The 13,335-nt window shown below is 39.8% G+C and overlaps 1 protein-coding gene across 5 annotated transcripts in view; it reads right to left on the bottom strand.

The window, feature by feature from the left end:
• Nucleotides 1–499: 499 nt before the first annotated feature.
• Nucleotides 500–13,335, bottom strand: part of GJC1 (gap junction protein gamma 1) — a 31,293-nt gene continuing 18,457 nt past the window's right edge. For 4 of the 5 annotated variants that reach the window (XM_043466612.1, XM_043466592.1, XM_043466620.1 and 1 more), the window contains exons 2-3: nt 7,125–7,200; nt 500–6,171 (exon numbers count right to left, since the gene is read on the bottom strand). In XM_043466612.1, the coding sequence (XP_043322547.1) occupies nt 4,961–6,151 (1,191 nt within the window). In that variant the 5' untranslated portion in view covers nt 6,152–6,171; nt 7,125–7,200 and the 3' untranslated portion in view covers nt 500–4,960. Of the gene's footprint in view, nt 6,172–7,124; nt 7,201–7,298; nt 8,155–13,335 lie in introns of those variants that run through there. The other variant, XM_043466629.1, reaches the window with a different exon arrangement.

Raw genomic sequence — 13,335 nt, 5'->3', positions numbered from 1 at the left:
CCCACACCATTCTCTTCTCGAAGAGTGGATGAGTCACACCAAGACTGGTCTACATCTGTAAGCAGCGCTCTCGGAAGGCACTCCTCTTCTCCAGGAGTCCAGAACCAAGGGCAGCCAGAGATGGGGTGTGTTCCCAGGGGCTGTGCTTAGACCTCACCCCCACCCTCTCAAGGTCACCTACCCTCCCCAGATGGAGATGCCACAAACATGCCAAACCCTTTCAGCCACAGCAATCCCAGAGAAATTCTAACACAGCTATGAAAAATCAGGGGGTACCTTTTGAGCCCAAGCCTCTACTTTGAAAATTTCCTGCTTCTGTATTCCCACTGAGATCAACTTGCAGGTGAATGTACTGGAAGAGATTTTCATATCAGGTTTCCTGTGTGAACCATTAAGCTCTTGGGCACTATGTTATACAAAGGATGAAGTAAAAATCCTCAATATGACACTTCCTGGCAGTTGAGTTTTTAAGTTTGGAAAAAGATGCACAGACCACAAATGAATCTTCTAAACTGTATTTGGAAATGACAGAAACATTCGGAACCGACAAAAATCGTCCTAGAGACAAGGCCCTGAGAGGAGTCTGTCCCCACTGTGTAAAGTTTTACATTAACTGTACAGAATGAAATTAGCAGCCAGTAATCTTTGGCACTAGAATGGGTAACTCCTTCGTTGTTCATACAATATCCAAACTGCACATTACATGACGTTAAATTGCTAGTTAACAGTTGAATTTTACATTTAAATTACCTTTAAAAGTCTGAAGTCCTAGCTAAGTTTTTCAGTATCAATATGCTTATCATATCTAACAGTGCCTGAGGTAGAGACTTCTGTAAGAGATTTCTTGAAGAGAACACAATTGAGAGAGTATAATGAAGAAAAACACTTCCGGTCTTGGAAGCATATTATAGCCAAAGTCTCTGCTGGTTCAACAAGCCAAGCCTGAAATGCAGATCTCTTACTTCTTTCATTTCTGTAGAGACTTCGTACAGGGGTAGGGCTTTCTTTTGTTTGGACTCCTGCATTTTGGAATACACAGATTGCTTCTTTTAAAAGTATGATTCTTTAACATGAAATGTGCATGAACCAAACTCAACACCATTATTAAAAACAACGAAAACAACACAACTGCATTAGAGACAACAAATAAAATCTTTTAAACTCTCCATGATAGATGGCCAGAATGAGTGACAGGTATGCAAGTCAACCTAATGATTCTAACATTTGATGTTGACTGTGAATTATTACAGATTTATGATACATAGGTGAGTTGAAATTTTATTTCCAAACTCAGCACTGTATAAGTGCAGGGGCTTTATTATCTTCAGGTGGTAAGACTCTTCATGAAATTACATGATTTTATGAAGATAAAATCAATATCTGGAAACTTCCAAGCAAAATGACCAGCAACTGTGTACCTCTGACTTCAGGTACTTTACTTCACAGTCAGGAAAGACTTTTCCTTTATAAAAAGGCATTTCTTGAAGTAGGTTCAAGTAGAACATATTTGCCTTTTATGAAACACTGGCTGGCCAAAAATTTATCCTTAACTATAGGTATTATTTTTAGACGTGTACAGTCCCATAAATGAGATGGAAAGCACAAAGCCTGGACATTTATAAGCTTAACGGGTAAACCGTAGGTATGACTAATAGGAATAACGTTTAAGTCCATTCTCGGAGTAAGCTGCTAGAGCAAGTTCAGTGTCTTCAACAACTGATTCCTGTGATAAAGAGCACCGAAGGACATCTTATTGTATCACATAGTTCTTTCAATGATTTTTTTTGAAGCTCCAAGCTCAGATAATGACCAACAGTTGGTCTTTTAATACCTTTCACCAGAGGCTTTCTCTAACTACTCCATAACACTTCTGAGAGGTAGGTGGCTACTGGAACTTGGAAAAATAAAGGGAATTGCTTCGATTCATACCACAAAGAAATGACAGTTAAGGTACCTAATGATGACAATTTTCTTTTTAAAGACATAGGTGTCCTTCTTAAAGACAGGTGTGTGGGAGTTCTAACCTGTGAGAACCACTTTAGATGACAAAGTTGATCTTTATCAAAAGTAATTCTATATATGTTAGTCAAGGAAAATCCCCAGAAAAATTGACTTCTAATGAAATAACACGCCTGTGGTTTTAAATGAACAAATATAGAAGCTAGCAAAACTAAGGCAGAAAGCAAAAGGAAGCCACAAAATGAACATTAACATTTCTTTAGAGGAAAATGCTATCTAATTCTTCCCTCAAATTTGAACTAAGAAAAAAAAGCCTGTTTGCTTTATAAAGGACACACATCTGAATAAATCCGATGGTATATTAAGGACTATAAACATGTTGTTGACCACATCCTGATTATAGTATGTGAAGGACTAAGTACTCAGCTACTATTTAGAGAAGCACATGTCATAAGACATAGCATGTCTTATGCAGCAATTCAAAGGAATGTGATTTTGATAGAAAAAAAAATGTTGTTTATACAAACACTTGCAAGTTCCAGAACAGTAACTGGAACAATATTTTTATTCACTCAGTGGGTTAAGCCGGATACTGAAAGGGCTGTTTTCTTAATGTAGGTCCATGACATGTTATTAGGTGAGAATGGTTTTGGCAAACTTGTATGTTCAAACGCTAAAAGAAATGGACTAAGGAAGCAGTCAGACTTGGGAAATCTATGTCATAATTAGAACTTTAGTGAGAGAATAAAAATAGATTTGAACACATGTGAAGGTGACCCAGAATATCTTTCTATGTACTTGAGGAAGTTGAAGAATTATCCAGCCACAAAAGATAACATTCTCATCAGAACAAGCCAAGATGAAACACCGGAGGCCCTGCCTGAAACCAAGTGGATGCTTCTGGCGCCAAATGTCTGCCCGGCATTTCTGCTCGACTCCGTCCCTGCCCTATTGTTCGAATTCTCAACCCTCCCAATGGCAAAGCCACTCTGTTCTCCCTCAGGCTCTGAATAGATGGACATGAACCTATGTGTATTTTTTTCTGTCCTTCAATTCAGAAGTATGCATGAAGTTCTACTGACATAAGAATTATTGGTAGTTCTTTATCTTAGCCAGCCTGATATTGAAAATCTTGCCTGTTTTAGAATAATTACTTGAAATTCTTTATTAAACACTTTGTTTGAAGATAACTGTGCAGATCTGGTAATTATCCAGGATACATACACATGTAAGTCATTTTCTGAAATTTTCCCTTCAGTCTCACTGGAGTTGACCTTTTGCTCAAGTGTTTAGAGATCCTGAGGAGCTTCTCTTGGGTAAAATTTACAGATTAAAAAAAGCAAAATAAATGTAAATGCATGGCTAGAAGATAAGCTTAAATTTTCAACTGCGTTTCTTTTTGAGGGAAGGGGGAGAAATGGAGAACAAAGAAAAAAGAACTGTATACAGGATGCTGTTCTAAGACCCTCCTAAATAATAAAGAACTGACATTTAAAAATTAAGAGCAAAAACAAAACAAAACCCACACTCTTGGAATTTCAAAGTTACAGGTGGCTTGCAATTAACTTTCTGTTAGAGAAGAGTGAGATGTCCCAAATGAAATGCTCCCTGGTGAAGCAAACACTCCTTTCTTTAAATCTTTACCAAGCTCTTACTCAGAAGCTCTTAAACTGTAAGACAAACGATGTGAACATGACAGAGAGAAGAAAGTTATCCAACAGAAGGTTGAAAATGGCAGTTAAATATTACGGCAAAAGTTATGGGATCATGAATGCTTGTCACTGACAAACAGATATGCCTATAGTGAATAAATACTGAAATTCTCCTTCAGACTATTTACAGATAGAATCCCAGGTCTGAACTGGTCTTCCAGGCAGAAACCTACTTTGGCAGAAGTAGGTCAATTATAAAAATTCCATGGTAAACGATAAGAAGTAAGGAAGTTGAATTTAGGCCTTCTACCACATGCAGTATAAGTGGCTTTGATTACTTTTTAGCCTAGAAGGGAATTTTCGTATTTTTACTGTTAACATATAAAGAAAAACATCACTAGCATCTTAAGAAACCAGAGAGAGGCATATTTTTTGATTCAGATTTAAGGCAAATCAAACAGGCCCACAACTAAACATCAGGGCTTATTTTCTAGGCATGGCTTTGCTTGGTGATAGAGGAATCTCAGGAGAGTTCTAGCCATGGTCTCCACACTGCCACTGGCTGAGGACACCTTTGTGCATCAGACTTTTGAAACAACTGACGTTATATACACACCATCAAAGCAAGGCTTGGTATTTAAAGGACTCCTGCAGTGAATCACTTGAAAACAAAAATAGCTTTTCAAAGACTAGATACAACTCTGGGCATATGAATAAGATTCAAAGATTTCTCAAGTCAGAGAGAGATCTCCATCTCCTTCTACCATGGACTTCCTTGCCAAGGCTGAGAACTGACTCATCCCCGTTCGGCTCCTCACATATCTGAAATCGTCCCTGTAACACGAGAGGCACTTTTTATTAGGTGTGTAGCATCTATTAAAACTTTAAACCCCAGGTAGAGTTTGCTGAACAAAGTAATAACACTAGCCTAATAGGCATTACCTTAAGGATTTTTTTCCCCTTTAATATAAAAGTATAACTACAGTGGTCCAATGTACAAATACAAAAAAAAGTTCTCATACTAAAAAAAAAAAAGTACCATAATACTGTACATACAAAAACTGTTCAACAAGAATGATTTAAATATATCTGTTCTTTTCCAGATCTGGAAGACACAAATGTAAAGTTCTGCAACTGTATTATTGCTGGAGCTCGTGTCCAGGAACGCTGTGTTTCCCGTTCTCTTCCCCTTGTCCCAGCCCCACCGTCAGAGTCCCCTGAGCTTGGATCATGAGCCAACAGCATCCCTGAAGATAAGCAGAGCCACCTGTTTACTCAGCGGAAGTCATTACTCAGTCAGCCGCTGCTCACCGTGAACCATGAAAGCACAACTTTAAGCCCAGCCAGGATTAAATCCAGACGGAGGTCTTCCCATCCCCCGATTTGCTACTAGCACTGCTTTTATTGGACCCAGCTTTGGACCCCACTTTGGCTTTTTTTTCCCGGGAACCATGGGGGTTGTTCTGGTGACTGTAGGCCTGGATGGCCAGATCCAGGCGTTCCTGAGCCATTCTGATTTCCCTCTGCAGAGTCTCCAGGTCGGGTGGGAGGTTGTCCTCATGGCTGCCGTACTGCTGCTCCTGGGCGATGTTGGCCTTGTTTTGCTTGTAGGCAATCTTAGCGTTGGACAGTTCGGTGTACTGGATTTGATCTGGTTTGACGGCAATGTTATAGCCAGGGGGAGCAGATGGCGTATTCCAAGTGAAAGGATAATTATAAGCACCCGGATCTTCCAATTCCCTCCTTTTACTGTTTAGTGAGTCTCGAATTGTCCCAAATCCTAAATGAAGCATCTCCCAAATGTTAAGCAATAGGCAAAGGCCTGTAACACCATACATTATCAGAAGAAAGATGGTCTTTTCAGTGGGTCTAGAAATAAAGCAGTCTATCTTATGAGGGCAAGGGAGCCTGCTGCACACATAAAATGGGTGGACTTGGAAGCCATACAGGAAATACTGCCCAACCAGGAAACCCACCTCGAACACTGTCCGTGCCAGCAGCTGCAGCACATAGATCTTCATGAGCCCGTCCTCCCGAATCCGCCGCCGGCCATCATGCTTAGGTTTCGATTGGTTCTGATCTTTATTTTCTTTCTCACTTTCTAATTCCATTTCTGGATACATCATGGGATCCTCTTCATGGTCCTCTTCTGTTTCTTCCAGAGCCCGGTGCTGTTTCCAGCGCATTGCGTAGGGCTTGCTGCGAGCGGCCTTCTTGTCTGGGTCACCGTGCTCCATCTTGGCAATCTTATGAATGGCGTAGCCCAGGTACATGACGGAGGGGGTGGCCACCAGGATGATCTGGAACACCCAGAAGCGCACGTGAGAGAGGGGTGCAAAGGCGTCATAGCAGACGTTCTCGCAGCCGGGCTGCTCCGTGTTGCACACAAACTTGCTCTGCTCGTCGTAATAGATGGACTCCCCTCCCACGGCTGTAAGGACGATCCGGAAGACGATCAGGACCGTGAGCCAGATCTTCCCTACAAACGTGGAGTGGTTGTGGATCTCCTCTAGCAGGCGGGTGAGGAAGCTCCAACTCATGGTGACTAAATTGGTCCGCCCTGACAAAAATGAAAAATACCAAAGGAAGATCAGCAAATATTAAAATCTTACTTTTTTTAAAATTGATGATATCTTTAGAAACTACTTCTCTAGATACTTGAAATCTAACTTCAAGGCTCGTACCAGAATGTCTTCATGGCTCGTACCAGAATGACAGAATAAACAGCACCTCACCCTCCACACCACCATCAGGAAAGGCCATTCACCTCAGTCTATGAGCACCGGTTTATGCTGACAGGGTCTTAAGGAAGTCTGATTTCTTTTCATGTCTTCTCTAGTTTAAAAGGTAAAATTGTAGCTGTCATTTGAGATACAATTTTTAAAGTATACTGGATGTTTTACATATAGTGTTATTTCTTAGACTTTCTGAATTTTGTGAGATAGAGGGAAGAGTAGAAAGGTACACCTATTCAGCCACAGTAAGACTGCCACTGAGAACATGATGGGGACGCCTGGGCTGGACTCCATTGTGAAGAGGTACCTGATTAGCAAACTTAAACGCTGGATCTGGTAACAAAGTATTAAAAAGAATTAAGGAGATGGTATAGCTGCAAATATTAATAACTGGCAAAGATCAAGAACTAAAATAAAAGACAGAAACTGAGAAGCCTTAGCTAGGGTGCATCACAGAGCAGATTCTAGCATTCTGTATTATCCTTCTGTATTTTATTTATGGTTGATGTTAAAAAATGCCTGCAGACAGAAAATCCAATCAATAGGTAAATCTACTTAAAACACCATTTTAAATGATAGTTTTATTCTGAGATTCTTAGATCTATGTTCAGAATCTTGGTAAAAACCATCTAAACAAGATAATATATGTAAAGTCCCTAATTCAACCTCTGACACAAGGTACACCTAGCTTTTCTCCTCTATCGTTCCTCTCTTGATTTACTTCTGCAGATTACAGTTGATTATCAGTATCATCAAAGAATTTAAATATTCTTTTTACCTGTTATCCAGAATTTCTGCTATCCAAAATTTTCTTAGAGAAATGATGCTTTGTTTACAACTTTTCCAGATTTTCTCTGGAAGAGAAACAGAAGAGAAGGCTATAAGTTTTCTCCCACAGAAAAGAGTAAATCACCAGAATGCCATTTTCAGGGAGAAACAGTTTTCCATGTACCACAGGAATCAATCAGCATGAGATGGAAACAGGACTGAGCTTGAATATCACTGTTCTCTTCTCCAATACATCGTGGTAGGAGAAAATACCTAAAAGTGACTCGAAGATGCTTTAGTCACCGTAGTCTAAGAAAATATAACAGGAAGATGAATCATTTGTGAAAATCTGAAACAGATAAACTCTGGCATCTACAGGAAAAAGCCACAGCAGAAAATCTCAACAAATTTAAGCCAGGTCATTATAGGCATTGAGAAAATCTTCACCCCGAGTGCTCTATTTCTGCCCTCTTCTCTAGTGCAGCCAACTAGGAGCAAGCTGTTTATTTACAACACCCAACAGCTGGCTCCCTGTCACTGGGACACCCATATCCACAGGAGGTGATTCACAGACTCAACTGCTCACAGAAAGAAAACATCTGCACCTGTACTGTGATTACAAGTGTATATACATAGGACTAATTACTTCTCACTATCAAGTTCTGCCAACTATGGGATAGCCATGGTCACGAATCATCCTTATTTGCTATCATTTAATAAATAAAATGTAAAACAAACCCTGAGTGTTCAAAGTTATTTATTATATGTTCAAAATAACTTAAGAAGAAAAAAAGTTCAGAGGCATCTACATAACGTGAAAGTATCAAGATTTACATACAGAAGAATCCAATCACACAAGTATTACACCACAGGACTTCAAGTACAACTCTCATTTCCAGCACTGATGTCCAACTGAGCTCAACAGTTCTCCTCTCACTCTACACACAAGTTATAAAACCAAAAGTAAATAATAAGCAATCTATAAATGGTGATGTAAGCCAGGTTTCCATAATGAATCACATCCACAAGTCTAGACTCACATTTTTCCAAAATGCCATGTCTAGTGAGAGTTGGACCGTGAAGAAAGCTGAGCACCGAAAAATTGATGCTTTTGAACTGTGGTGTTGGAGAAGACTCTTGAGAGTCCCTTGGACTGCAAGGAGATTCAACCAGTCCATCCTAAAGGAGATCAGTCCTAGGTGTTCATTGGAAGGACTGATGCTGAAGCTGAAACTCCAGTACTTTGGCCACCTGATGCGAAGAGTTGACTCACTGGAAAAGACCCTGATGCTGGGAGGGATTGGGGGCAGGAGGAGAAGGGGCAACAGAGGATGAGATGGCTGGATGGCATCACCGACTCGATGGGCGTGAGTTTGAGTAAACTCCGGGAGTTGGTGATGGACAGGGAGGCCTGGAGTGCTGCGGTTCAAGGGGTCGCAAAGAGTCAGACGCGACTGAACTGAAAGCATTTCCCTTAAAGCCTGAAATTGTATTTGTTCCAGTAAGCCAAAATCATGAAGGTGCAATCATTTGTTAGTTAGAAAACTCATTCTCAAAAAAAAGAAAACTCATTCTCTACACTTCCATCTGTACCAAAAACAAATGGATATCTTTTTAACAATTATTGCTATGAAATAATTTCTCAACAGTTCAGTATTTCATACAATAATCTTAATTCTTTGGGGGGAGGGGATCAATGGCAAATCCTTCAAAACCTGTAAGTTATAAAGCAGTCATTTAAACACAACTAGAAACACACATTTCATACTGGTTAAGCTGCAGGCCTACACTTAAGAGCCTGGTTTTCCAAAGGTTTTATAAGCGCTACAGCACCCTATGCCCAAACCTTGAGTATAAATGAAGTGTACAGTACTGTAACTTCAGCATCTCATAAAATGGATGATGGATGGTTTTCTTTCTAAAGTAACCACAGGCTTCCTAAGCGAATGGCAGCATCACCACTCTTTGGATTTACTGAGCTGTCAGTGGGTTTTTCCTTCGATACTCTTTCCTTTCCAAATCCCTTTCCTCTCCTTGTAAGCATTAAGAGAAAGGCTTAAATATCAGAGTACACCACTCCAATTTGTGGGGAAGGGTAGAAAGGGAAAGTGGGAGGAAGTGAGAGGGGAGAAATAAGTCAATTGGTAGAATTGTGGGTTCTGGAATTGACATTTCTAAGCAAAACTGTGTCACTGCCAAGTGTGGTCTCACTGCGCTGTTGCACCACTAAAACTCCCTTTTCTCATTACCACTTTTTTGCTCTAACAGACAAAAAAACAACAGGGCTTCCCTGGTGGCTCAGGAGTAAAGCCAATGCATGAGATGCATGTTCAATCCTTGACCCGGGAAGATCCCCTGGAGAAGGAAACAGTAACCCACTCCAGTATTCTTGCCTGGGAAATCCCATGGACAGAGGAGCCCGGTGGGGCTACAGTCCATGGGGTCACAAAGAGTAGGACACAACTTAGCAACTGAACAACAACAGGCAGAACATAGTCTTCTTTGACATCCCTGCTTCAGCAAACAAACTCGGTTAAAGAGTGAGGAGTGAGAGTGTACAATTAACTGTGAATGGCTCTCATGAAAGAATAAAAATCATTTCTGTATTCTATCTATGAATGGAAAGTGACAAGGGAACGTGTGATGAGTGGTGGTGGGGATGGGGGGAGGGATGCTGAACAACTAAATGCTTTTTGCCAACTAGGAGAGCCAACAGGTTTATATGTATTTTGACACTTAATATCTTCTTGAATATATCCCTTATGCTTTGGCTGAATTTATCTATAGACAAATCTAGGTAGTAGTAGAATTAGGACACAACAAATGTAAATCTGCATGGTTCTTGCCCTGTACTGTCATTTGAGTTTCTAAAAAGTTTCTAGCAATTTACAATGCCTGGCAATGAAGTACAATTTTACCTCAACCCCGTCAGCACTGTCTGTTATGCTACCCTGCTAGATGCAAAACGGAATTTCAAAAGCATCTCAATTTGTATGCTTTTAATATAGCAGGATACATTCCCCCTATAGTCCTCCTCTTCATGAACTATTCCTATCCTTTTGCCCATTTATCTGCAGAATGTATTCTGCATTTGACATTTACTATAAATTCCTGTTTGTTTTCCTCCAAAATTTACTACTTTATATAGTCACACCAATCTGTTAAATAAATATTCTTTCTAGGATAGCTTTTTAAATAATCTGCAAATTCTTGGTAGCCCATAACTCAAAAGGATTGTTGACTCTATCCCCACCCTACAACACAACACATACTGAAGAAAATCATGTTTGCTTACATAAAATGTACTAGACAGAAATCAAACGTGCTATTTTTAGTCTGTTTTCCAAATAAACTTTCAAATCTACCTTGTCTTACACTAGAAAAGAGAATTTTAAAAATTACTTGGTATCAACATGGTAATAAATTATGTAATCCTCTCCCAAATTATTTATATTTGAAGTTTCCTATCAGCTATATCCTAAACAGGATCAAGTCAAAGTTTACTGCCTTTTTCTGTAAACTAAAAGCATCTCTGGAGATCAAATGTAAAAGCCTCATTATTTGGATTATCTCTGGAGGTAGATTATATGATCAGATCTACTTAACAATGAAGAAATGAGGCCCAGAAAGGTTTTAAAATTTCCCCAAGATCACCCAGTTGTGATCTAGTGAAGCTAGAATCTGAAATCAGTCTTACTCCAGATTCTGGGCTTTCAACCACTAGTTAAGAATTACATTACAGATGAGTTGGAACAAGGTACAGGTCCCATGTGAACACAGACGAGGGCACCTTATCCCAATCATCAGGATCAGAATTAGACTAAATAATAAAGTAAACTCACAAAGATCAAGGGGGAAATTTCAGAGTTTAAGATCTTATACACAGAATGAACTGCAAGTTAACAAAACAAACCCCCCAAAAACAACAAAATAAAAAGCCCCCAAAGAAGTTCAAGGTTTCTTGGCAGTTGGAAGAGAAAAATAATGAGTTCACTAAGGTAACTTCTTTGGGCATTGAGAATAGGGACTAGAGAAGGTGAACTCAGTCCAGGAGTGGTTAGAGTTATTAAAGGGGAGATATACATCTGCTCAGATGTGCTCAGAAATACTGCAAATAAGTCAAACCGGAATTCTAAAGAATGTTCACGTAACTATAGGAAATGGAAAAAAGAAAACACATAAGCAGAGTGGACAAACAGAAAACAAAAAATAATTAAAAAAAAAAAAAAGGTTTATAATGGCTAAAATTAAAAAGAATGACCATGGGAGGAGATCCCCGAGATTCCGAAAAGCCAAAAAAAAAAAAAAGACATTGACTGGGTAGGAATGACGGCACCGCGTGTTGGTGAGGACGTGGAGAAGCTGGCGCTCCAGAACACTGATCACTCTGCAAAGCAGTCCGGCAGTGGAGCCTGGTGTAAAGCACTGCCTGCCAATAACAGAGACGTAACAGACACAGGTTCAGTCCCAGGGTGGGGAAAATCCCCTGGAGGAAGGCATGGCAACCCACTCCAGTATTCTTGCCTGGAGAAATCCATGAACACAGGAGCCTGTGGGCTGTAGTCCATAGGGTTGCAAAGAGTCGGACATGACTCAATCGACAGCACACACATGCAAACATACATCAACTATATGATCCAGCCAGTCTGATCCTAGGCAAGAAGTAAAACCCTATGCCTATAAAAGGATTTGAACATAAAGGTTTACAACAATTTTATCTGTAATAGTCAAAAACTGGAAACAACACAAATGTCCATCATCAGGTTGATGAATAAACAAATTGTGGTATATTCACACAATAGAATACTAAGCAATAAACTACTGATATGTGTAACATGGATGAATCTCAAAGTCAGGCAAAAAAAAAAAGGACACACTCTATGATTCCATTTATAAAATTTCTAGAAAATGCAAACTAACCTATAATGACATAAAGCATATCAGCAGTTGCCTATAGTGGGATGCAGGGAGGCAGTGGCCAGCCTGATCTCAAACTCTCCTGGCTATTATTTTTCAGTTTCTATTTCTGTCTCACTTCTCCTTTCCAAACTTCTAAATACAGATCCTGATTTTTGTTCTATCTTATTAGCCTATCCTTTTTAGCACTCTTTGTTGATTCCTTCACCAGAACTCAAGCTGTAAACGATATCTCATTTGCCCCAACATCTCCCTGGAATTTCATACTTGAAATTCAACTGCTGCTCCACATCTTCTCTTGGAAGTCTAAATGGTACCTGAAATTTAACATACCCCAAACCAATCCTCCCCTCCTCCAAAGAGTTACTCTTATTCTGTCTGCAGTTTTCCCAAACTCAGTAGGTAGTTTTGTCATTCATGACGTTTTTAAGGCCAAATTTTCAAGACAACCTCACTCCTTTGTCTCACTCCATAGTCGTTATCAGCAAATCTTGTCAGTTCTATCTTCAAAATATATATCCATAGTCCAGCCACTTCTTTCAATCTCCACTGCTATCACACTGATCCAAGTCACCTTCATCTCTAGCCAAGATTACTATAAAAGCAAGAGTCTTCTAATTGGTTCCCTAGCTTATCCTCTTAACCCTCCAAGTCTCTTCTCCAAAAAGCAACCAGAGTAAAGCTTTTACAAAAACAAGTCAGATCATGTCTCTCTTCTGCTCAAAATTCTCTCAGAACAAAACCCCAAATCTTTACCACAGTCTATGGATGGCATCCTTTATCACACAGCTGCTGGGACACTTCTGGTCTCTTCACCTTCCGTCTCCCTCTTGCTGACTCTGAATAAGGAAAACCTACATCTTCACAATCCCCTGTTCATACCAGTCATGCCATACTTTTGCCTCAAGATTACTGTACTTGTTATTTTCACTGCTTTGAAATATTTAATTTCATAGATATTAGCAGAACACACGCTCACTTCATTCAAGTCAGCTCAAAAGTCATCTCCCTAATGACTTTGCTCAGGCTACTTTCCTCTAAAATAACATCTCTCATTCTCCAGCCCTTTAATTTTTCTTTATAGCACTTACCCCTCACATAATTTTTATTTTACAATTTGTTTATAGAAGGTAAACTCCCTGAAGGCAGGCTTTTGTTCTTTTATCCCCAATACCTAAAACCCCACAGCCTGACAAAAGGTAGTAGGTTTTCAATAAATTGTGCTCAGTCACTAAGGCGTGTTCGCTAAGTTGTGTCCAACTCTGTGACCCCATGGACTGTAGCCCGCCAGGCTCCTCTATCCA

The sequence above is a fragment of the Cervus canadensis genome, chromosome 1 (genome assembly GCF_019320065.1).
Source record: "Cervus canadensis isolate Bull #8, Minnesota chromosome 1, ASM1932006v1, whole genome shotgun sequence".
Classification (NCBI taxonomy): domain Eukaryota; kingdom Metazoa; phylum Chordata; class Mammalia; order Artiodactyla; family Cervidae; genus Cervus; species Cervus canadensis.
The sequence above is the reverse complement of the archived record's forward strand: the minus strand, read 5'-3'. Positions and strand labels throughout refer to the sequence as shown.